We start from the raw sequence: 22,829 nt of genomic DNA on the forward strand, positions 1-22,829 counted from the left end.
TCCTCATGACTTATTTAACGAAAGTTTCTAACTTTTGACTCCTTTCACTCCCTATGAGCAATTTCTTGTTAAAAGCAAAGTGATGTCTTTGATTACAGGAGTAAAGGGGAAGACACAATTTTATACCAACTACAATGACAGTCTGGGCCTATCCAGCCCAGTGTGTCTGCATGGTTCTCTTAGGATTTCTTTGAGACTAAAGCCAACTAGGACAGTAGTTTTCAGATAGACATGAACTTCAAAGTGTCTGTAAACATTTGAAGATAACTTAATGAATGCTGAAGGTAATAACATAACTGTAATTAGTCATTCACACTCACATTTTAATCATCTTTGAATAGCTTTTTTGTTATATCTAATGAATGTTTCTTTAAAATTATATTAATGCTTATTTATTTTTCTCATATATTAAATTTCTATTTATAATTCTATTTTTTAAAAGAGTCCAGTACCACTAGAAAAAAATGAACTGATTTCAAAAAGTAGACAAATATATTGGTTTTGGAGGATTCAGGAGGAGTCGCCCACCACAGTGGTCCTTAGGAAAACAGCTCTATTACAAGCACAGTGCTGTGTCAGTGGTGGTTCAGTGATGCCTCGCCCACCAGGAGAAATAGTAGAATCTCCAAAATTAACACAGTTAGCTCTTACGTGGGGTCGGCATCCCGAAGTGTTTGCTGGGGCGGGAACACTCTGAGTAACCGACTGGTCCACATTTGGTTGTGGTCTGTCTACCCTGTTTCCTGAGGAGGGACGGGGACTGCATTTTCCAGCTCCAGACTCCGTAGCCCTGAGTGGCTGCTGTGACTTCAAACATGGCTTATCCTACGTAAGATGAGCTTGAGTGCAAAGTACACACCAGGTTCAAAGACTTAGTGCAAAGAAATGTATAGTATAAGGGTACTAGGTTAAATGAAATATATTAAAACTAAGCCTGCTTCTTTTCATATTTTAATGTGACTTCCAGAAAATTCAAAATTACCCATGTGATGCACATTATATTTCTTTGCATAGCACTGATTTGAATAATAGGTTTTAGAAAGATGTCTGCTTTTACAATAAAAGTGTGATGTGGATTTTACCTACTTAGGAGTCTCTCTTATTGCAACACATCATTTCCTTGACAGTGAGGGGTAAATGAGGCATTATTAAACTTGAACACTCCTGGAATTATTGTCTTTTTAAAGGTTTTATCTCAGAGCCAGATTTAAAACTCCATTATTAGGGAAAAATGCATGTTTCTCTTTAATCTTTCCCACTGACCCCAAACTAAAATATTTACTAAGTATATGCAACTGCTCTGTTTTTCATTTTGGGGGGCATCAAAAATATAACACAGGGATAGAAAAAGGGTTTCTGGAGTGAGACTAGTTGAACATTTGAAATTACTTGAAAAGAATCATTTCCTAGTTATGTGACTCTTACTACTATAAATATGCTTTTAATTGTCCATTTTCTAAATAAGCTTCTGGAATTTAATTTCTGTACTTATGTTTACTGCTGATGCTATCTTTTTTGTCTTGTCTTATAGGAAAAGAGAAGTTACTGCTAGACCCACAGCTCACCAGAAAAAACCGACCAGCCCATCAGTACGGAAGCACTAATTGTTTTCTACAAAGCCACATATTAATTTATCTTTTGAGTCTGTTAATATATTAATATCTACAGTAAATTCATACAACTATGGAAAATAGTATGCAGATTCCTCAAAAATTAAAAATAGAATCGCCATATGATCCAGCAATTCCAGTATAGGTATATATTGAGAGGAAACAAAATCTTCCATGTGGAAGAGATCACTGCACCTCCCTGTGTATGGCAGCATTACTTACAATAACTGAGACTACCTCCATCGACAGATGAATAGATTAAAAAAAGTGAAATATATTTATATATAAACACACACACACATGCATACATAGAGTGGAATACTATTCAGCCATGAAAAAGAGGGAATTCCTTCCATTTGTGACAACACTTATGCACCTTCATGGCTTTTCTCTAAGTGAATGAGGCATACATGAAGAGACAAATACTGCAGTCTCACTTATATGTGGAATCCAACAATCCACATTCATAGAAAAAAAAATCAGATTTCTGGTTACCAGAGGTAGGGGAGTTCTGAGAAGGTGGAGGAATTGAGTAAAGAGGTTCAAAAGGCACAAACTTCTAGTTATCAGATAAGTTAAGACTAGTATGTAATGCACAGCATGGTGACTGTAATTAGAATGCTGTATTGCATACCTCTGACACTCTGTACCCGACAGTTCTGCATCCTTGGATAAGGAGGGCTGGCTGTGCTATGCCTTATACAAGGAACTTGAGCATTTAGATTTATTTGTAGGGGAAGTGGGTAGGGATCTGGAACCAATCCACCTCAGATGTCAGGGGATAACTGTATTGGCAAGTTGCTAAGAAAGTAGGTCTTAAAAGTTCTGATCACAAAGAAGAAAATAAATTTGGGGGGTAACTATGTGAGATGATAGATGTTAAGAAATTTAGTGCAGTAATCATTTCACAATATATACATTACCAACTCAAGTTGGGCACTTTGAACTTACACAGTGTTATTCAGGCATACCTCATTTTTTTGTTGTTTGTTTGTTTTTGTTTGTTTGTTTGTTTGGAAATTATAGGTTTGTGTCAGTCTTACATCAGCAAGTTTATTGGTGCCAACAACATTTGCTCCTTTTATGTCTCTGTATGACATTTTGGTCATTCTTTCAGTATTCAATTTTTTATTATTATTCTATTTGTTACAATGATCTGTTTTCAGTTATCTTTCATGTCACTGCCAGGACTCACTGAAGGCTCAGATAATGGTTAGAAGTTTTAGAAATAAATTATTTTTTCATCAAGAAATGTACCTTGTTTTTTTAGACATAATGCTTTTGCACATTTAATAGACTACAGATCAGTGGTCACATAAAACTGGGAAACCAAACAATTCATATGATTTGCTTTACTGCAATGTCTGTTTTAATGCAGTGATCTAGAATCAAACCCACAGTGTCTCTGAGGTATGCCTGGATGTCAATTATATCTCAATGAAAACAGAAGGAAAAGAGAGATCTACAAAGATAATTCTCTAGATTATTTCACTCTCATAAATGCTAGTGTAAAGTCTTCATGTTACCGAGTCCAATCTCATTCTGCTTGTCACACCACAAGCCAATAAATTAGGAAACGAGGTGTTGGGGCAAGGAATAGCAACTTTATTTGGAAAGCCAGCAAATGGAGAAGATGGCAAACTAACGTCCTGGAGAACCATCTTTCCAAAGTCAGAATTCAGCCTCCTTTTATACTAAAAGGGGGAGAGTGTATGCTTGGTTGTTAGAAAAATCTTGGTGTAAGAAATCTTTGTTCTTAGAATCCTTTCTTCTTGCAACTGTCCACATGGGTCAGGTTATGCTGTCCCTGTAAAACCTCCAATAAAACAAATGTTATTTTCTATTCTGCATCTTGTTGTCTTTATATGAAAGAAAAAGTGTTAATATCCTTAAAGGTTTAGTGCTGAGAATAGGCTATCCTGTATATTTCAGGGTACAGGCAACATTCCTTTACAAAAGCTGCAGAACTAGCAAGACTGAGCCTAGGAAGTACAGCACAGGGTTAAAGCCAAAGGAACAGATCTAATATTGGAGTCGGATTAGTTATTTTCTATTATAATAATGCTAACATTTTACTATTGTTTGAATGTAGCCACAGTCCTTTAATCTTCTCTGAAACATGTAGGAATTTGGGATTGAACATCTTGCCTGTTTTCCCTTAAATAACACTTACATTTATAGGGCAAGTCAGCTCCCTGGATCTCTCGAAGTATTAAGGTTGGAAATATATTTTTTTGATAAAATTTCCAAACTCAGAGGAATATTCCTCAAAATGATTAAATTTTATTTGTAAAGAAAGGGACTTTGAAACCCCTCTGTTTAAAGATTAAAGCCAACTCTTAAGATTCATTCAACAACCACAAAATGTGTTTTATATATTATTTATTACTAAAAGCCTTTACAAATATGTGAACACTATTTCAGCCCATAATCATTAAAAGTAAGAGCACTGAATATTGGGAATTTGAACAAATTTGTCTTAACTAAGAATATTACCAGAAAAATATTCTTAAAGTAATAGGGGAAAGTTTTATTTTTAAAAATTATTTGTAACTCCTTGGTGATTTAGAAAAGCTATGAAGTTTATGTCTAGCACTTGTTCTTCACCTCTTTTAATAAAAATAAGCCAACCTGAGAAATCAAAAAGAATTCAGCCTCAGTTGCCTGCTTCTGAAAAAAAGTTAGAGGCTTTCACAGCCATAACAGGAGTGTCAGCTCAGTAAGGTGTGAACACTGTGGTCTTGTAGTTTTCCTAAAAAGAATTCCCCTCTTTAAGACAATTAGAATCACTCTAAATTCTGGCTCTAGGTGTTTTTTTCTCCCTACTTGAATGACAGGATGTCTTACTTTAAACATGTCATCTGAAGGTATTAGAGCAGACAGATAGCTAAATATGAGCAGAGAAAATGGGACACAGGCCAAACACAGGAAAACATATATCACGTAAGCACTAGGGGTCCCTGGGCAGACAAAGAAAAGCAGGAACCTCTGGGCTGATAAGTGGTCACACATTTTGGGGTGATGAGCAGCCTGGAAGCTAGTAAGGAAAGGTGGGAAAAGGTAGGAATCTCCAGTGTTCAAATGTAAACTTTAGTTCATTATGCCCTCATTTCAATAAAATTATCCTTGCAGATTAGAAATACCCATCATGCACTGATGTCATGACACTTTCAATCCAGACTAAATAAGAACAACTTCTCTTCCGGAAGGTGGAGTTGGAATGAAAATCAGGGAATACAACCAAAAACCCTCCCTCCTCAATGAATATTCTGCCCATTCATTTTTACACTCTATGTAACCAACTTGCCAAAAAAACTCAGGGCAGTCACGTGCCTGAGCCTGCCGGTTCTCCCCTTGAGAGTGTACCATCCATCCCTTAATAAACCCGCACTCTACTTTCTTAAGCTCTGTGTCTCATCTCAATTCTTCGTGGGATGTGAAAAGAATCTGGACACCAGCTACATCTACCAGCAATGAAGGTAGGCAGTTTTGTGGGGGGAAGAAACCTATCAGATAATATCAAGTTGCATCAGAATCTTTGTCTTTGTGGGCACCTCACCTCATCTGTAAAAAGGCAGCATAAAGACTCAGCCACGTATTTCAGAAAAGCAAACTTTGTGGATTTGCTGTCAGTCATACAAAGGGAAGGAAAGAGAAACAACTCAGGTAGCTCTTTATCTCAGGTGGGGCAGCTCCCAGCCCCTTCTCAGTCCTCACACCAGGCAGGGCCGCTTTCAAAGGAGCCAGCGGTCAAAGAGGAGGGGCTGCCCTCTGCCCCAAACAACATTTGTACAGGTTTTGATGTACAATTTTCCAATTAGTAGCACAAATTGGGCCAAAGAAATGTTGCCTTGAGAAGGATATGAGTGGATCAAGAGTGAACCAGAGTAAATAGTTTTACTCCCTAAGGACTTCTTTATAGAGCCCTGTAAGTGTTCCTTCCTTTTGTAATCTCCAGTGAGTCACCTTAGAAAGATAAGTTTGAGCAAAAGTTAACACAAATTCTGAATTAAATTAGAGTTGAAGTTTTACTGTACCCATTTTTATATAGTTTTCAAAAATGAAGCACTTGCTTAGAAACAAGGGATGACTGTACTTTTTTTTATGCTAATTGAAGAATTTTTGAACCAAAAATATTACGCTTATTGAAATAAATTGACTTATAATTATTTCTGCTTCAAAGTTAGTGTTTTCAATTCAATATATTTATATGTGAGATTGAAATATGTGTATAAATATAAATTAAGTTCTATTCGTTAAATAATTTGTTAAATTACCTAAATAATGGGGAAACCATTTCTTCTCTAGAAAAATAGGTTCAAGTGAGAGAGAAAATGTATATTTGGATTTAAACATTTCTTAAAAGTGCAGGAATGTACTCTCAGTGGAATGAAAAGTCTCTTGTCTTTATAGTTCATTTTTTGAGATTTGAATTTTCAAATCTGTTTTAAAAATAAAATGTAGATTTGGAGAAATTTTATTCATGAGGATGCATTTACTTCCATGTGTTTTATCTCAAATCAGAGCATACTCCTAATTGAGGTCCCTCTTCTGGAAGGACTCCCCTCCTACAATCACCTCCCCTCACATCTCAGAGCCCTAACTGTGTCCAGGCTCCTCCCCTCCCAGCCTGTCCTGTGCCTCCCCTGCTCAAAGGTGTTCTGTCCACCACATTACCTACAGCATGAAGTCCACATTTCTTTCACGATAATTGAAGGCTTTGTACCATTGTCCCTGTTTCTTCCCAAGCCTTCTCTTTCTGCTACACTTCAGAAAACGTGCCCTCAGTCAAGCCAGACTATCTGCCCTGTGCTCTCTGCTGAACTCCTAGCTCACTGTTGCCCAAAGTGCCTCTGGTCCTATCTGATCCTGGTCATCTTCCAAAGTCCAGCTCACAGTGCCCTGGGGAGTATGGTCATTTTAACAATAGTAGTTCTTCCAGTCCATGAGCATATTATATCTTTCCATTTGTTTGTGTCATCTTCAGTTTTTTCATCAATGTCATACAGTTTTCCAAGAACAGGTCTTTTACCTCCTTAATTAGATTTATTCCTAGGCATTTTGTTGATTTTGATTCAATTGTAAATGAGATTGTTTTCTTAATTTCTCTTTCTTATTGTTCATTGTTAGTGGATAGAATCACATCAGGATTTTTGTATATTAATTTTGAATCCTGCAAATTTACTGAATTCATTGTTGAGTAATAACAGCTTGTGATGGCTTCTTTAGGATGTTCTATATATAAAACATATCATGTCATCTGCAAGCAGTAACACTTTTGATTCTTCCTTTCCAATTTGGATTTCTTCTCTGTCTTTTTTTTTTTTTTTTTTTCTGATTCCTGTGGTTAGAACTTCCAATATTAATGCTGAAGTAAAACTGGCAACATCCTTGTCTTGTTCATGATCTTAGAAGAAATGCTTTAAGTTTTTCATCATTGAGTATAATGTTAGCTGTGGACTTGTCATATGTGACTTTTATTACACTGAGATAACTTCTCTCCATACCCACGTTGTTGAGATTTTTTATCATAAATGGATGTTGAAATTTATCAAAAAACGTATGCATCTATTAAGATAATCATATAATTTTTATCCTTTATGTTATTAATTTGGTGTATCATGTTGGTTGATTTTCAGATGTTGAATCATCCTTGCATCCCTGGAATAAATCCCACTTTCTCAAGATGTATGATCCACTTATTGTACTGTTGAATTAGTTTGCTAATATTTTGTTGAGGGTTTTTACCTTTAATATTCATCAGAGATACTGCCCTGTAATTTTTGTGCCCTCTTCGTCTGGTTTTACCATCAAGATAATGCTGGCTTCTTAGAATGAGTTTGAAATTGTTTCTTCCTCTTCTATTTTTTGGAAAAGTTTGATAAGAATAGTTGTTAATTCTTCTTTAGCTGTTTGGTAGAATTCACCTGTGAAACCAACTTGTCTTGGACTTTTGTTTGTTGAGATTTTTAAATTATTCAGTATCCTTACCAGTAATCATTCTTTTCAGATTTTCTCTTTTACCTTGATTCAGTCCTGACAAGTTTTAAATTTCTAGGAATTTATCCACTTCTTCTAGGTTGTCTAATTTTTTAGTGTATAATTATTTATGGTAGTCTTTTATGATCATTTGTATTTCTGTGGCATCATTGTAATACCTCTCTCATTTCTGAAATTATTTGAGTCCTCTTTTTTTTTCCTTGATGAGTCTAACTAAAGGTTTGCATACTTTGTTTATTTTTTCAAATAATCATTCTTGGTTTCATTGATCTTTTCTATTGTCTTTTAATTCTCTTCTTCATTTATTTCTGCTCTGTTCTTTATTTCCTTCTTTTTACCAGCTTTGGATTTTCTTTGTTCTCCTTTTTCTTCTTCCTTCAGGTATCTGGTTGGGTTGTTTGAGAATTTTCTTGTTATTGATATAGGCATTTATCAATAAGAATATTATCTTAGAATAGTTTTTGTTGTATCCCATAATTTTTGATATGTTATGTTTCCATTTTCATTTATCTCAGTGTATTTTTTATTTTTTCTCTTACCAATCAACTGATCAGTAGGTTTAATCACCACATATCTGTGATTTTTCGAGTTTTCTTCACGTAATTAATTTCTTGTTTACTATCATTGTGGTCAGAAAAGATGTTTGCTATGATCCTAAATCCTCTTAAATTTACTGAGAATTGTTTTGTGGCCTAAAAAAGGGTCTAGATTGGAAATTGTTCCATGTGCATTTGAGAAGAATGTGTATTCTGTTCCTTATAGATCAACTATTTTGTAAATATCTACCTAATCTAATGTGCTGTTTAAAGCGAATGTCTCCTTGTTGATTTTCTGTCTAAATGATCTATCCATTTATATAAGTGCAGCATTGAAGTCCCATACTATTACTGTATTGCTGTCTACTTCTTCCTTTAGGTTTGTTAATATTTGGTTAATATGTTTAGGTCCTCCTTTTTGGGTGCATAAATTTTTACAAATGTTGTATCTCTTATTTGATTGACCTTATCATGATGTAATCCCTTTCTTTATCTCTTATTACAGTTTTGGTTTCAATTTATGTGAAATGCTAGCATCACGATTATCAGCATATAAATTCTGGGGAGTTCAGTTGTCAACCATGCTGTCATCTAAACAAAAATATCCTGTTAGTTCAGTGTCCTTCCTTGACAAAGTTACTATAAAGCTGGAGAACACCTCAATTAAAATTTTGACTGGAAAAGAGCCAATACATTTCAACAGAATAAGATCTGAGACTCGTAAAATCTTTGAAGTGACTTCACAGAGATGCAAATATGTGCACGTGAAGATGCTGAAGCTCCCCCAGTATCTAGTGAAGCTCCCTTCTCTTGATTTGGATTTCTGTCATTCCTACATCCTCTTCTCTTGTGCTAAAAGCACACATTATCTAGTCGGGGGAAACTACACTTAAGATATATAAATTGTCTCAATTGCTTAAAGAAAGAAGATGTCACCCAGGATTTCTTTTTCCAAGTGTGTCATTTTTCTTATTTTAAAAATGATATCATGTAGCATGGGCTTATTAAGGAGAATTTCAAAAACACAGGAGGAAGATATAAAAACATATGTCACATGAATTATATTACTGACGAGAACCACTGCTAATACTAATTCATTATTTGCTAATATTTCTTCATGTTTCTTCATGCCTTTTTTCCTTAGATAGCTATTATTCTTTCATAGATCAGAATATATTCTGGTTAGACAGATTGGTATAATATATATGCTGTATCAGTTTTCACTTTCTCAATGGAAAAATGTAATTTCAATAAATCCATGGTATTTTTAAACTTCAGTTATCTTTAGGAAATGCTGTATATACTAATGATGCATAAAATTCCATATTGCCTAACTTAACTTGTACTATTGAGACTACTCTGTTTACCTCTGGCCTTACATTTTTTTATCTGAGAAGTAGGGGCTGGAACAATTGATCTCCAAAGCTGTTCCCAGTGCTAACATTCTAATTTTGTTTTGTTTGCCTTTTTGTACATTTAAGTGTGAGATGTTAAGTTAAAGTCTATGATGTTTAAATGTACTTTTCTGTCTCCACCATTACAATGAGAAAGCAATGAAAGATTTTATCTTTATAAACCTACTTGTGGAATGTGCTTTGTAATATATTTAATTTTTAAAACCTCCAGAAGACAAGAGGAAACAAAATGAATACCTTTCCCATCTGAGAGGTGCCCTCCTTTCTGTACTTGGCTGAGTTTAGAACCCCTGTGTTGTGTGTGGCATACCACATTAATGCCCTTGAAGTAATAGCTAAGTAAGAAGATCAACTGTCTGGCAGTTGTAAGTAAAGGTGGCAGAGCTCCCAAGGCCAACATTAAAACAATGGCTTAACTATCCTCTGTTTGGCCATTCTCTTTCAGAGTTTCACAAATACCTAACTTGTAAGCCACCATGACAGGGAAAGCCTCTTCAGAGAGCATTCACAGGTCCCTTTGGGCTGCTACCCCTGCCTCTGAGAAGCAAAATGTAAATATACCAATTTAGGCACCAAAATATCATCTAACACTGTTTTATTAAACAAAGTTGGCTTCTGTTCAATGACACCCCCAGACACCTACCTCTACCCTGCCACCATTCCTAAAGCTACAAGAGAGTGACCACATAGCTCCAAACCTGGTCTACAAACAAGCATATTCTCCTTTCTCTCCTCATTTTCTCTTATCAGTTGACAAAATCTTTAGAGGAGTTGGAGGAACCACTGGTGTTTAAGCCCCTACTTCACTCAAAGCCTGAACTCTTGAGTTCTAGTCCTCTCAGGACATTAGGAAGTTCACAGTCTTGGAGCTCAGTCACTAAAATGACCTCAAGCTTAGCAGGTAGACAGTAGCTTCACTTCACAGGTCAGCTTGCCATGCCTGATTTAGAAGAGTTTTCTGTGTAGACAGTTGTAGTTTGTTTCTTTCAAAGACAAACCCTACTTTGTTTAGATTATCAAATTATTAAAATCAAAATCTCTCAGAACTTCCCCAGCATTTGTAAGTCCACGCTGGGGGAAGATTGGCAGAGACATGTTAAATGCACTTGAAAGCTACACCCATTTATTTCATTTAGTATTTAATGGGTATTTATTATGCACCTAGTAAAGGTGTAGAACTATCCCACACAGCAAGAAGACTCCATCCCTGGCTTGGATCTTGACCAGAAAAACAAGGAACAAAGCTCAGAACCTGTCAGATGGAGACTCAGTTGGGTTAAATGAACATAAGTTAAAGAAATTTAGTGATAGTCTTCAATTCTATTTAGGATGGTTTGATGAACCCCAGGTATAGAAATTTCACTGATTGAAAGAAAGTTTCATAAAACCCAACCTTTGAATCTAATGGAGCACCTGTCACTAGGAAATCAAAAACTAACCATATTTCTTTCCCTATCTTTAAATATTGCCATGGGAAAAATAAACTTACTTCAAGTCTAAAAATAGATGCGAAAGTTTTTCCCAGCTTTATTGAGGTATAACTTACACATAATATTGCGTACAAATGGCTGCAGAGAACAATAAATAGATTCTTTCTTTTCATAGATAATCGCCAACATTGAGCCGCAGAACATTTCTATCACTCTTCACAACCCTAAGAATGAACAGAAATGACAATTCCCCCTCATTATACTTTCCTTTGCCTTTACTATCTCCTTAATTACATCTCTTTTAACTGTGTTATAATGGAGTGTTCGGATTTAATAATCCAAGACACTGAGGTGTTTTTATTTTACACATCACACTTGTACATTGTGTTTTATATGCTTTACTAAGAATTCAAAATTTTTTCTTGATCTGGGATGAAGAGGAAATTCTATGGTTTGTTGAACCCAGAATATCTTTGGCACATCTCAGATATAAAATTATTTCAATATATATAAAATTTTGTAATTCCAGGTGATGCATTTGAGGTCTATAGGGAGAATTTCCATTTCCCCACCATCCTCTCATACCTTATTCTGTGTGATACAGGGGTCTTTCCCCACCATTCTATGAATAAAGTAGTAGTTGAAATATAGGTTGAATGCAAATAACTTTTTTTCTGCCTGATTCCAAATATAACATAGGATCAATACAGAAAACTATTAAGAAAGAAATGTCCATAATCCTGTCAAGTATTGGTTAATTGGGGCATATTTCCAGCTGATCTGTTTTATCTGTATCATTTATTACTTTTGTTTTAATAAAAGAAATGGTAAAATGTATATAGTGATTTGGAGTCTGCTTTTTCCACTTAGATATATCATAGTTTCTTACATTGATTTTTTTACACTGCTTGCTGCACTGAATTTCATAAATTCCATAATTTACCTACCATAAGCTCTTACTACTTCTACTACTAGACACATAAGACTTAAATTTCTTCCAAAACTGTACATCTTTGCTCACAGCTTTGATTATTTCTTTATGATAAACTCTAAGTGGTACTGGCGGTTCAAAAGTCATGCCATTTCAAAACTTTTAACCTACAAAAAAGTTACATTAAAAACTAAAAGTATGAGTTTGTTGGTCTTCCAATATGTTTACTCACACTGTTTGACTTTTTTATTCTTTGGCAACTAATAGGAAGAAAATGTCAACTCTTTTTGTTTGCTCTTTAATACCAGCCCTGTTACTTTTCACTTACTAGTCATACAGATTTACTTACACTTCCACAAATAAATCTTGCTTACTGTTATTTCTCCAGCGTTGTTTGAGAGATTGTTTCAACAGAAAAGTTCTCTCCTTTATCCATTTCATCTAACCAATTCCTTACCATCACAACTCTAATGACATTCATTATTCCCAAGAATTTGTAATACACCCGTCCTTACTTTTCTCATGCATGTATATTTCATCTTCAATAAAGTATTTAGTTGCTCAAAAGCAAGGGCCCCATAGAGTTGAGACCCAATATGATAATGACCTGGTGTTGTTTAATAGTTCGCTTTCCCAGGGTGCTCTCCTAGGAGTACAGGGGAGACACATTAGCGTCTGGGAGAGCAATGGCCAAACCTCTCGTGATCTTGAAATCTATCAGGCCATGAGAGACTTCTGGAGCAGATACTCAACCACGGAAATCTCAACTATTTTCCCGAATTACGCCTGACTAATGCCAAATACTGACCAGGTGCCCAGGACCAGTGTGGAGTCTTGAGGAGTGTCTGCCCCATGGTGACCCGCTGTCTAGGCCCCAGGTTTCTATTCTCAGGTCGATGCACTTTCTTCTTTAAACCGGTGTTTCGGAAAAGGGACAATGATGACCGTGCCAACCCTAGATTTCTTTCCACCCTTCCTACCTCGGAGGGGGTTAACAGTCTGTTTACAAAGCGGCGGTGAACCCGCCATTAACCGCAAGGTAAGTCTGCAGAGGGAGGAACCAGAGTCAGTCATGCCTCAAGAATGAGGCTCAAAGCTGACCTGGCCCAGGGAGGGTTAAACCCCAGCCTGGGCCGGCGCCCCCTCCGCAGGCCTGAGAGCCTCCCCGGCGCCGAGGCCCCGCCTTACAGCCCGCCCATTGGCCCCGCCAGACCCTCACTTCCACCCGGCAGTGGCCCAGGCCACGCCCACCTGCATCGGCGCTAGACACTGAATCCGGGGATTATTGCGTCTGTTAACTGATCTTTAAAAGATCTCCGCTGGGCTGGTCCCCCGCTGATCTTGTCCCCCGCTGATCTTCTCGAAAATGGCAGCGTCTTACACATCGCTCGTGGCACCTTCTGGCCGCCCTGAGAGTCCCCTTTTGACTTGGTGCTTCTTTGGGATTCTTTTGACGGCCCTAGTGCTCCTGCTACCAATATTCTCCGGTAGGTGCCTGGAGAGCCTGTGCGCACCAGAGGCGAAGTGGAGCGGGTCAGGGGGCAAGCTTACCAGAGCCGAGGGAAGGGGGAGCTTTGCTTGGTGGCTTGGGTCGGACTCTCGGGGCTGGGTCCACCTGGGGTCTTAAGGAGTTGGGGTAGAAAGCTTGGCCAGAGTGTCCCTGGGTTGTGTTGTGCGGGGACCCACGGGAATGGGGACCACCCAATGTCCAAGGAGAAGATTTTCTTGGTGATGGGCACTGAGCAGTGCGGGGTGGTAGGCACCGCCAGGGTTTACTGGGGCCAAGTGGAGTCCCAAGCAAAAGCTTGTAGGGGGTTTCCAGGACTGAGCCAATTCTGGACAGGAACACAGATCTGGTGCTGGTAGACTGCTTGCTTTTGAGTACCCAGGTGCTTGGGATATTGTTAGTCTGGTGCTGTGTTGTGCGGAGGGTTTGCCCTGTGTTCTCTGGGAGGGGTGATGCCTTGTGAGTGGAGTGTTTGTGCCCTGCTGAAATTGTCTGGAGGAGACCCTGCGGGATGGCATCTGGTGTGTTCTTTGTAGAATTGGCCAGCCCAGTGGTGCTGGTTGTGGGGCATGAAAGCTTGTGCTTGCTTTGTGTGGGGCTGGGACGCTCATGTTTTGCATTTAGCGCTCAGGTGGGAGCAGGCTCTGGGTGGGACTCCAGCTACAGCCCCACCCTTCCGGTCCCCCTGCAGTGATGGAGGTGTGACTTAGGATGCCAGATGCGGCAGAAGAACCCACCATACCTGTGACCTATGTGGTGATGCCAGTGGCACTAGCGGCTGCCAGGCACCAACGGTCACGGAGGCATAAGGAGTGATAAGGTTAACACCTTGGACAGAGGCAGTAGAGGATGAAAAGTGCCCACTTGCAAATATTACCAGAGGCAGCTCAGGTAATAGAAACCAAAAGCTTGTGCTATAATGCCACCAACTGGAGAACAAAAGAAAGGCCTCTGATTTCTAACCCGTTGAATCATTAGAATCAAATAGGTGTTCACTACATCGGAGGCACTGACAGAGGAACCATGAAGCATCATCAAGAACTATGAAGAACCACAGTAACACTGTACCAAGAATAAAATGACAACTCCTAGAAACTAAACTTAAAGTCAGGAATATTGTGATCTAACTGATAGAGAATTCATTAGCTGTCATGAAGAAATTCAGTGAACCATAAGAAAACTTTGAAAAGCAGTTCGATGAACTCAGGAATAAAATTAACAAACAGAATTAATACTATACCACAAGGATTAAAATGCTAAAAATAAAAAAAGGCCCAAACGGAATTCCTGGAGGTGAAGAATTCAACAAATGAGATGAAGAATGCGTTAGAAAGCACTGGAAATACAGGAAACCATAAGGAATAGAAAATTAGTGAGTTCAAAGATAGAAATCTAAAAACTATACAAGTAAGAGACGAAAGAGAAATAAAATATTTTTTTAAATGAGAAGATTCTCCAAAAGCTATCCAACTTTTTAAGGTATGGCAACCTTAAGGTAATGGATATCCCAGAAGAGAGGGAGAAGAGGGCAGAGAGTTTACTTAAAGAAGTAATAACTAGGAACTTCCTCAACTTGGGAAGGAACTGGATATAGAATTTCATGAAGCTAAGAAGGCATCTAACAACCTCAGTACCTCAATGGAAAAAGACCTTCTCCAAGACACACATTAAAATTGTCCAAAGTCAATGACGAAGAATATTTAAAGCAGCCAGGGGGGAAAAAAAGGATGGTAACCTACAAAGAAACCCTCATTAGACTATCAGCAGATTTTTCAGCAGAAAACCAGTAAGGAACAGAATGACATTCTCAAGAAAACTGAAAGATAAAACTGTCACCCAAGAGTACTCTACCCAGCAAAGATATCATTTAGATATGAAGGCAAAATACTTTCCTAGACAAACAAAAGTTGAGGGAGTTCCACACCAGACCTTTCTTATAAGAAATGTTGAAAGGAGCTCTCCGAACAGAAATAAAATACTTAAAATAATTGTTGGCACAGGTAGCAACTGACTTTTCTCTTTCTAAGATGATTAATACCATCACTATTGTTTTAAGAAACAAGTTCTGGAATCTTTCATTGCCATGTCTAAGGAAAAAAATATAGCCCACAATATTTGGAGTTCACCTTTGATAATGTTAAAATACCATTTCTAATTACAGCAGTAATGGAGAATGGGTTCATAATAAAGTAATAAAACATATAAATATTTTAACATGAAAGAATGAAAACTCTGATAAAGGGAAATGTCTGTAACTAAACCAAGGAAAAACATTTGAAGAAAGGCACAAACTAGCAGTGAAAAAAAATGATGATTTGAAGATATTTCTGGAATAGTTTGGCTGAACAGTAATGAATTTGAATTTTGCTCCAAGAGTGTGTAGAACTGGTAACAGTGCTCCTTCAGCTCTGGCACGAGACACTAGAAATGCAGTGATGAATGAGACATGGTCCTAAGAAGGTTACAGACTTGTAGGGAGTATAAACAATAAATAATTACAATTTGAAAAGGGCATAAAAGAAGTAAATTGGGACATCATGGGGACACAACCAATTTTTTTGAGTGAGAGATGTCAAGAGTCTCAAGGAGGAAGTGGCATCTGAGATGAAACTGAAGGATGAGTGGGTGGCAGGAACAGCAGGGTCTGTGGTCAAAGCTGAAGTGACATGGTGCATGGGGGTCGAGCGTGCTGCAGTAAGTTAAGTAATTTAACGGGCACTACACGAAACTGAATATTGTGTGCAAGAGTGAGCAGGATCCTGATAATGATAGATTTTAAAACTCTCATTAACCATGTCAAGAAACCTTAGACATTATAATGAGGGCATCAGAGAGCCAATGAACGGTATCTGGAAGACGGAATGGCCAGGATGGCATAATCGTAAGACTCTGAGCTCACCTCCTCCCAGGGGTACATCAAAATTACAACTATTTACAAAGTGACTACTGATGAGAAAAACCTGAAGACTAATAGAAACGATCTTCTACAACTAGAGGTGTAAAAAAGGGACCACAACGAGATGGATAGGTGGGGCAGAGATGTTGTTTAGTCAAGATATCTACCTCCGGATAGGCGATCCATAAACGGACGTTGTCATTACAATTGTCATAATTACAGTTGCAGAAGTTCTCCCCAAGGAGTGAGGCGTCAGTGCTTCACATCAGGCTCCCCAGCGCAGAGCAATCGAATACATAGACTCCACACCCCGACATGAGATCGAGGGTGGAGAAGGGGATTTGAGAAGCAGCTCTTTTCGGTGGTGATGATGTCATGAGAGTATACATTCTCACCTGGAGGAGGAGGGTGCAGAATGCAATCAAGAGAGTTCCTCAAACAACCCATGAGGAACATCACAGTATCCAATCGAGCAGAGAAGGGAGAGTAGACAGAAGACAGGATGAAAACGAGGTGGTGGTTTGCTACCTGGAAACCAAGGAGAGAGAGAGCTTTTCAGGCAGGAGAGAGTGATCAATAGCTCCAGGTGTTAGAGTCAGGGTAACTAAAATTACTGAGGCAGCAAGTGTTAGAATGAATTTACCAAAAAGGAAGCTACTTAATGACTTTGAAAGTAATTTAAGTGGCCTATGAATGAGTGGGAATTGAGAAATAAAATTGATAGGTTCAATTCGCGTTTTGGGAAAGCAAAGAAAGTTTTAACATGGGTTATGCAGACTGTGGAGAAGCAGCAGGATGGTCAGGTTTTGCTGAGGTTCCATTTTGGGTCAGAGACCATGATTCTCTGAAGGTACCAGCTGGACAGGGGTGTGGGTGTGTGCTTGTGTCAGAGTTAATTTTAGTATTTGCATGCAAGTAGAGTGTGCTTGCACAATTTTTGCAGATGTATAGAAAACAAACAGTCCTTTTGATTCATAGCAGAGCACTATTTCACCTTCCTCAATCTCACCTGTAACATTGGGGAATTTTCTGAATGCAGCCAATCATATTATGTAATGGCATCTATTGTTAAAGTAGAGCATTGCAGCTTAATAATAATGTGTAAAGTGTCTTAAAAATAAAAACTCAGTGAGGAGACTATTTTTCTGGAATTAGGAATGTTTAGTTTGAAAGTCTCCACAGGAAGACAATTCAATGTTCTGAGAAAGAGAAGAAATTTGATGATAAAAAACGTGTGATATGAGACGCAATTATTACAGTGTATAAAGCATGTAATCAACTGGTTGCCAAAGCAAACATTCTAAATTGCACATCGTTGAAAGCATGTCTTTCATGATGCTTGTTACTGGGAAGAAATATTTCCAGTTATTTGAATGGGTTAAACCATCCAACTGACATTTCTTTCTCCATACAAAGCACTATATATGAGAGTCATATTAGAAATTCTTTCTTTATTATATGCTTTCAAGATAGTTACTGAAACTGAATGTATAAAACAAAGGACACTTGTATAATTTAATTATGAGCATGCTGTTAATTTGATTTCTTTCTTGATGCTTGCAGGAAATTCTAGAACGATGTTATATATTTCTATCTAGAACGGAATTATGTAGTATTTCTAGCCCATGTTTTTTCTAATTGTAAAATGAGGATGTCTGATTCAGGGCATTCAGTAAATGTAATGTTATTAATAAAATTCAACTCTATGCTAATCTCTTTAAACAATGTTTTTAATAACTATACCTTTTTGTTTGCTTTTTGCCTTTGTTTTCTTTGGGGACAGTTGATTGAGGACTATTCATGTATCAAGCTCAGCACAGTGGAAACGTTGAAAACACTTGCTAACTGTTGAAACAATTTCAGGACCTGATGCAATGAAATGTTGTACAGTGTTTGGAGAGAGAAGTTCAAAACTTAGAATACAATAGGAAAGGAGGGTAACATGTCACTTGTTTAGAGTTCTCTCTTGATTGATCTCTAAGTCTAAAGACAGAGATCCAGGGAGTAAGAAAGAAAGTGTTCCTCAGGCATCAAAACAGGTCTACGTCCTTTCTCCTTAGGTCCTTAGCCTTACGGGAGAGTCCCTCTGCATTCTTTTAGCCCTTTAAGGACTTGATGTGTCTCCATCACATTATTTAACCTAATTCTCTAGCAGTTTTATAAGGTTTTCAAGTGGACAGATAATTAAAGGGAAGAGGACTTGCTGAAGTAGGAATGAAATTATTCTAGGGGTGAACCCCCCCAAAAAAGACCAGAAGTTTAAAATTCTAAAAGCATAGCAACATAGCAGCCTTACTGTTAAGATATATTGGATGAACAGCCCAAACAGCTACTTCAGGGAGCTTCTAAGGGAATACATGATCCATTAATCAGTGAAGGAAGATTAAATTATGTCTACAGCAATGTTCAAGAAAGCAATTTTTTTATGTAAGGCTATTCAAAGTAGTAAAATTTTATATTTAAAGAGTGTCCATTTATTTATAAAATGTTCAATTTACTAATGTGAAACAAATGAAAGGAAGTTATATTTTTAAAATACTTTGGCCCATATTGATTTTGATCTATGAAATCCACAATGCTCATTTGACATTTACCTCTTACCATAGCATTTCTTGAGTATCAACTGACTACAGAACGTAGTAGAAAAAGAAAACATATGATCCCTGACCTCTAAGACGTTGTATTCCGAGAGGAAACTGAGCCTGAAGTGATAAGTGATCATATGCTTTTGTTTAAAATTATGGACTAGTAATTCGAACAGAGTGCTATATACTATAAGAAAATAATGCAGTTTTGAGATGAATTTAGAAAGAAGTGGAAAGGATGCATACCTGTAGCTATGTATATTTGAAAAACAAAAACACTGATGCCTCTCTTCAATTTACTGTTGAATGAAAGTTCGCCTTGTTCCCCAACAAACCAAAAGCTAATAGGTTGTTCTTTAAAGTAAGCAAGGCACATACTCCACTGCTGCCACCACTTGGGTAAAAGCATGGGACCCAAAAGAATTTAAAATCTTGCCAAGAGCCTTTCTATGTATTCCACACTACCTAACTGATGCCAGGGCCGCAGTCCCTGACTGGTGAATGAGATGAAGTGCTTCATTTTCATGTTCTTACTCGCTTATACCTAGATGCCTGTGATAGTCCACCAAGATTTCAAACTATGAAGCTCCGAGGTGCAGCTAAACCCAGCTACAGTTCTGGAGAAACTGTAAAATATGAGTGTCGCCCAGGTTACAAGCCCATTTTTCCTCCTCTTCCCACCTCCACAGTTTGTCAGGATGATAATACATGGGCACCACTAATGGAGGCTTGTACACGTAAGTAAACAAAAATTTTTTTTATTGCTCTGGAGAATTTCACACATCTTAGCATGTGTATTCTACTACTGCAGTAATGCTTTTCTCGTGTGAATGTAGGTTTTAGATGGCAATGCAATTGTTTAGGCTAAAAAATCCCCAAGGAATCTTCTTCGCAATTGGTTGCCTGGGTAAGTGTGAATCATGTTTGGCCATATAGTAAAGAATGAAAATCATATTTAAGTAAATAATAAGATTCCCATGAATTCAAGCAAGCGATGTAGAATTCTGAATTTGACTCAAATCTATTTTGAAATTGGTATAAAACAACAAATTTGAATATTTTCTTTTAGGAAAATTATGTCCTAATCTAGGAGATCCTGTTAATGGCCAAGTTATCTACGTAAATGAAAGCTTTGCATTTGGTACACAAGCTCATTTTGTTTGTAATGAGGGGTAAGTAAGATGCTTCTTAGAGGAAATAAGGTTGAATGTGACTAATTCCATTTTTGTATTGCTATTCTTCTTAAGCATTTCCTGTAAAGTTGATTTCATTTTGCTTTCTATGTGATGTCACACTTGTAGCCAAACAACTCTTGCTAATTTATGAAGACTGAAAAGGTGGGTAATTAGAAAGAAATTTAAATTGAAGGAAAGCAAAACTGTATAATACTTACCATATGTAATAATAAGCCTATTTTAAGCATTAAAATGTAGTAATCATGGTAACTTTATTCTTGGCAATAAAGTGTACCCTGTATAAATGGCCAATTCTCAGAGTTGAAGTGGGGCTTATGGAAATGGGAGGTAGAGTTGCCAACCAAAGATATTCTTATATTGAGATAATCTGTAAAGTTTTACCAGATCTAAATTGACCTGCTTAGCCCAGACCATAATGTTGATGATAATCTCTTAGTTGGAAAACCTTATTTTTGAGACTGCTACAAACGAATGAAGCATCTCAAAAAGAAGTACTGAATATTTAATAATAGCTTTTGTTCTACAAAATTTCTTTAATAATATGTATTGGGGATCCTGGGCATTTATTTTAAATATTAATTTAGAGGGTAAATGTAATACAGTGTGGAAATGAAACAGGTTTTTAAATATTTGCTTTAATCATACTTTGTTGAATTCATTTAATAGTTCTAATATTTTTGTGTATGTGAGGAATCTTCCGAGTTTTATAAATATAAAATTATATCATCTGCAAACAGTGATAATTTTACTTCTTCCCTTCCAAGTTGGATGCTTTTTATTTCTTTTTCTTGTTTAATTGCTCTAGCCAGAACTTCCAGCACCATATTGAATAGAAGTGGTAAAAGTGGCCATCCTTGCCTTTTCTCATCTTGGAGAAAAAGTTTTTAGCTTTTCCCCATTAAGTGTGGTATTTGCTATGTGTTTCATGTATTGCATTTATTATTTTGAGACAGTTTCCATCTTCTCCTAGTTTGTTGGATATTTTTATTATGAAATATGTTGAATTTTGTCAAATGCTCTTTCTGCATCAATTGAGATGATCATGTTGGGTTTTTGTTTCCCTTCATGCTGTTGATGTGGCATATTAATTACAATGATTGACTTTCATATGTTAAGCCATCTTGGCATTTCAGAAATAATTCTCAGTTGGTCATAGTTTTTAATCCTTTTTATACATTGATGAACTGCTTGCCAGCATTATGTTGAGGATTTTTGTATCAGTGTTTATAAGTGATGTTATTTTGTAGCTTGCTTTCTTGTAATATCTTTATCTGGTTTTGGTATCATGGTAATACTGGTCTCAGAATAGGTTTGGAAGACTTTAATTCCCTCTGCTAGTTTTGAGTTTAGTTTATCTTTCTCTGGTTCCTTAAGTTGTAAAGTTAGGTTGTTTATTTTCTTCCATTTTATTGAAGTATAGTCGATTTACAATGCTGTGTTAATTTCTGGTGTATAGCATAGTGTTTCATTTATACATATATACGTATATATATACACATATATATTTCTCTTTATATTCTTTTTCCTTATAGGCCATTACAAGGTATTGAATATAGTTCCCTGAGCTATACTGTAGGACTTTCTTGCTTATTTATTTTATATATAGTAGTTATGTTGTTTATTTTATGTCTTCTTACTTTCAATTGAAGAATAATTTACCTACAAATTATGTTAGTTCCAGGTGCACCACATAGGATTTTGATATTTTTATACATTTCAAAATGATCACAATAAGTCTAGTTACCATCTGTCATCATACAAAGTTACTACAATTTATTGACTATTTCTCCCATACTGTACATTTCATCTTTGTGACTTATTTCTTTTGTAACTAGGAGTTTGTGCCTCTTAATTCCCCTCACCCTCTTCACTCCTCCCTCCACCCCTTTCCTCTGCCAACCACCCTTTTGTTCTCTGTAACAGGAGTCTGTTTCCATTTCTTTGTATTTCTTCATTTGTTTTGTGTTTAAATTGAGCATGTAGGTGAAATAATACAGTATTTGTATTTTTCTGTCAGACTTATCTCACTTAGCATAATATTCTTTTGAGCCCATCCATGTTGTTGCAAATGGCAAGATTTCCCTGTTTTATGACTGCTAGATTCCAGTGTGTGTGTGTGTGTATCACATCTTCTTAATCCAGTCATTCTGTTGAAGGGCACATAGTTTGCTACCATATATATTTTGGCTGTTTTAAAGAATGTTGAAATGAACGTATGGGTGCATATACTTTTTTCGAATTAATGGTTTTCGAATGAATGGTTTTCTTATCTTCAGAAAAATACTCAGAAGTGGAATTGATGGATCATATGGAGGTTCTATTTTTATCTTTTTGAGGAGCCTCCATAGTGTTTTCCAAAATGGCTGTATCAACTTACGTGATTTTTCTTTTTCTCCACATCCTGACCAACACTTGTTATTTGTTGTCTTTTTGATCACAGTCATTCTGATAAGTGTGAGATGATTGATCATTGTGGTTTTGTTTTGCATTTCCCTGATGACTAGATGTTGATCATCTTTTCATATGCCTGGTGGCCATCTGTGGGTCTTCTCTGGAAAAATGTCTATTCAAGTGCCCTGCCCATTTTTTTTATGTTGAGTTGTATAAGTTGTATATTTTGAGTATAGCATTCTATTAGATATATCATTTAGAAATATCTTCTCCCATTTCATTTGTTGATAATTTCCTTTGCTGTGTGAAAAATGTTTAGTCTGAGGTAGTCC

The 22,829-nt window shown here is 36.9% G+C and overlaps 1 protein-coding gene across 4 annotated transcripts in view; it reads left to right on the plus strand.

The window, feature by feature from the left end:
• Positions 1 to 13,162: 13,162 nt before the first annotated feature.
• Positions 13,163 to 22,829, plus strand: part of LOC102520404 (membrane cofactor protein-like) — a 28,119-nt gene continuing 18,452 nt past the window's right edge. For all 4 annotated transcript variants that reach the window (XM_014565619.2, XM_032467084.1, XM_032467083.1 and 1 more), the window contains exons 1-3: positions 13,163 to 13,409; positions 19,459 to 19,647; positions 19,980 to 20,082. In XM_014565619.2, coding sequence (XP_014421105.1) covers positions 13,289 to 13,409; positions 19,459 to 19,647; positions 19,980 to 20,082 — 413 coding nt within the window. In that variant the 5' untranslated portion in view covers positions 13,163 to 13,288. The remainder of the gene's footprint in view (positions 13,410 to 19,458; positions 19,648 to 19,979; positions 20,083 to 22,829) is intronic.

Source organism: Camelus ferus, chromosome 23 (genome assembly GCF_009834535.1).
Source record: "Camelus ferus isolate YT-003-E chromosome 23, BCGSAC_Cfer_1.0, whole genome shotgun sequence".
In the NCBI taxonomy this organism is placed as follows: Eukaryota; Metazoa; Chordata; class Mammalia; order Artiodactyla; family Camelidae; genus Camelus; species Camelus ferus.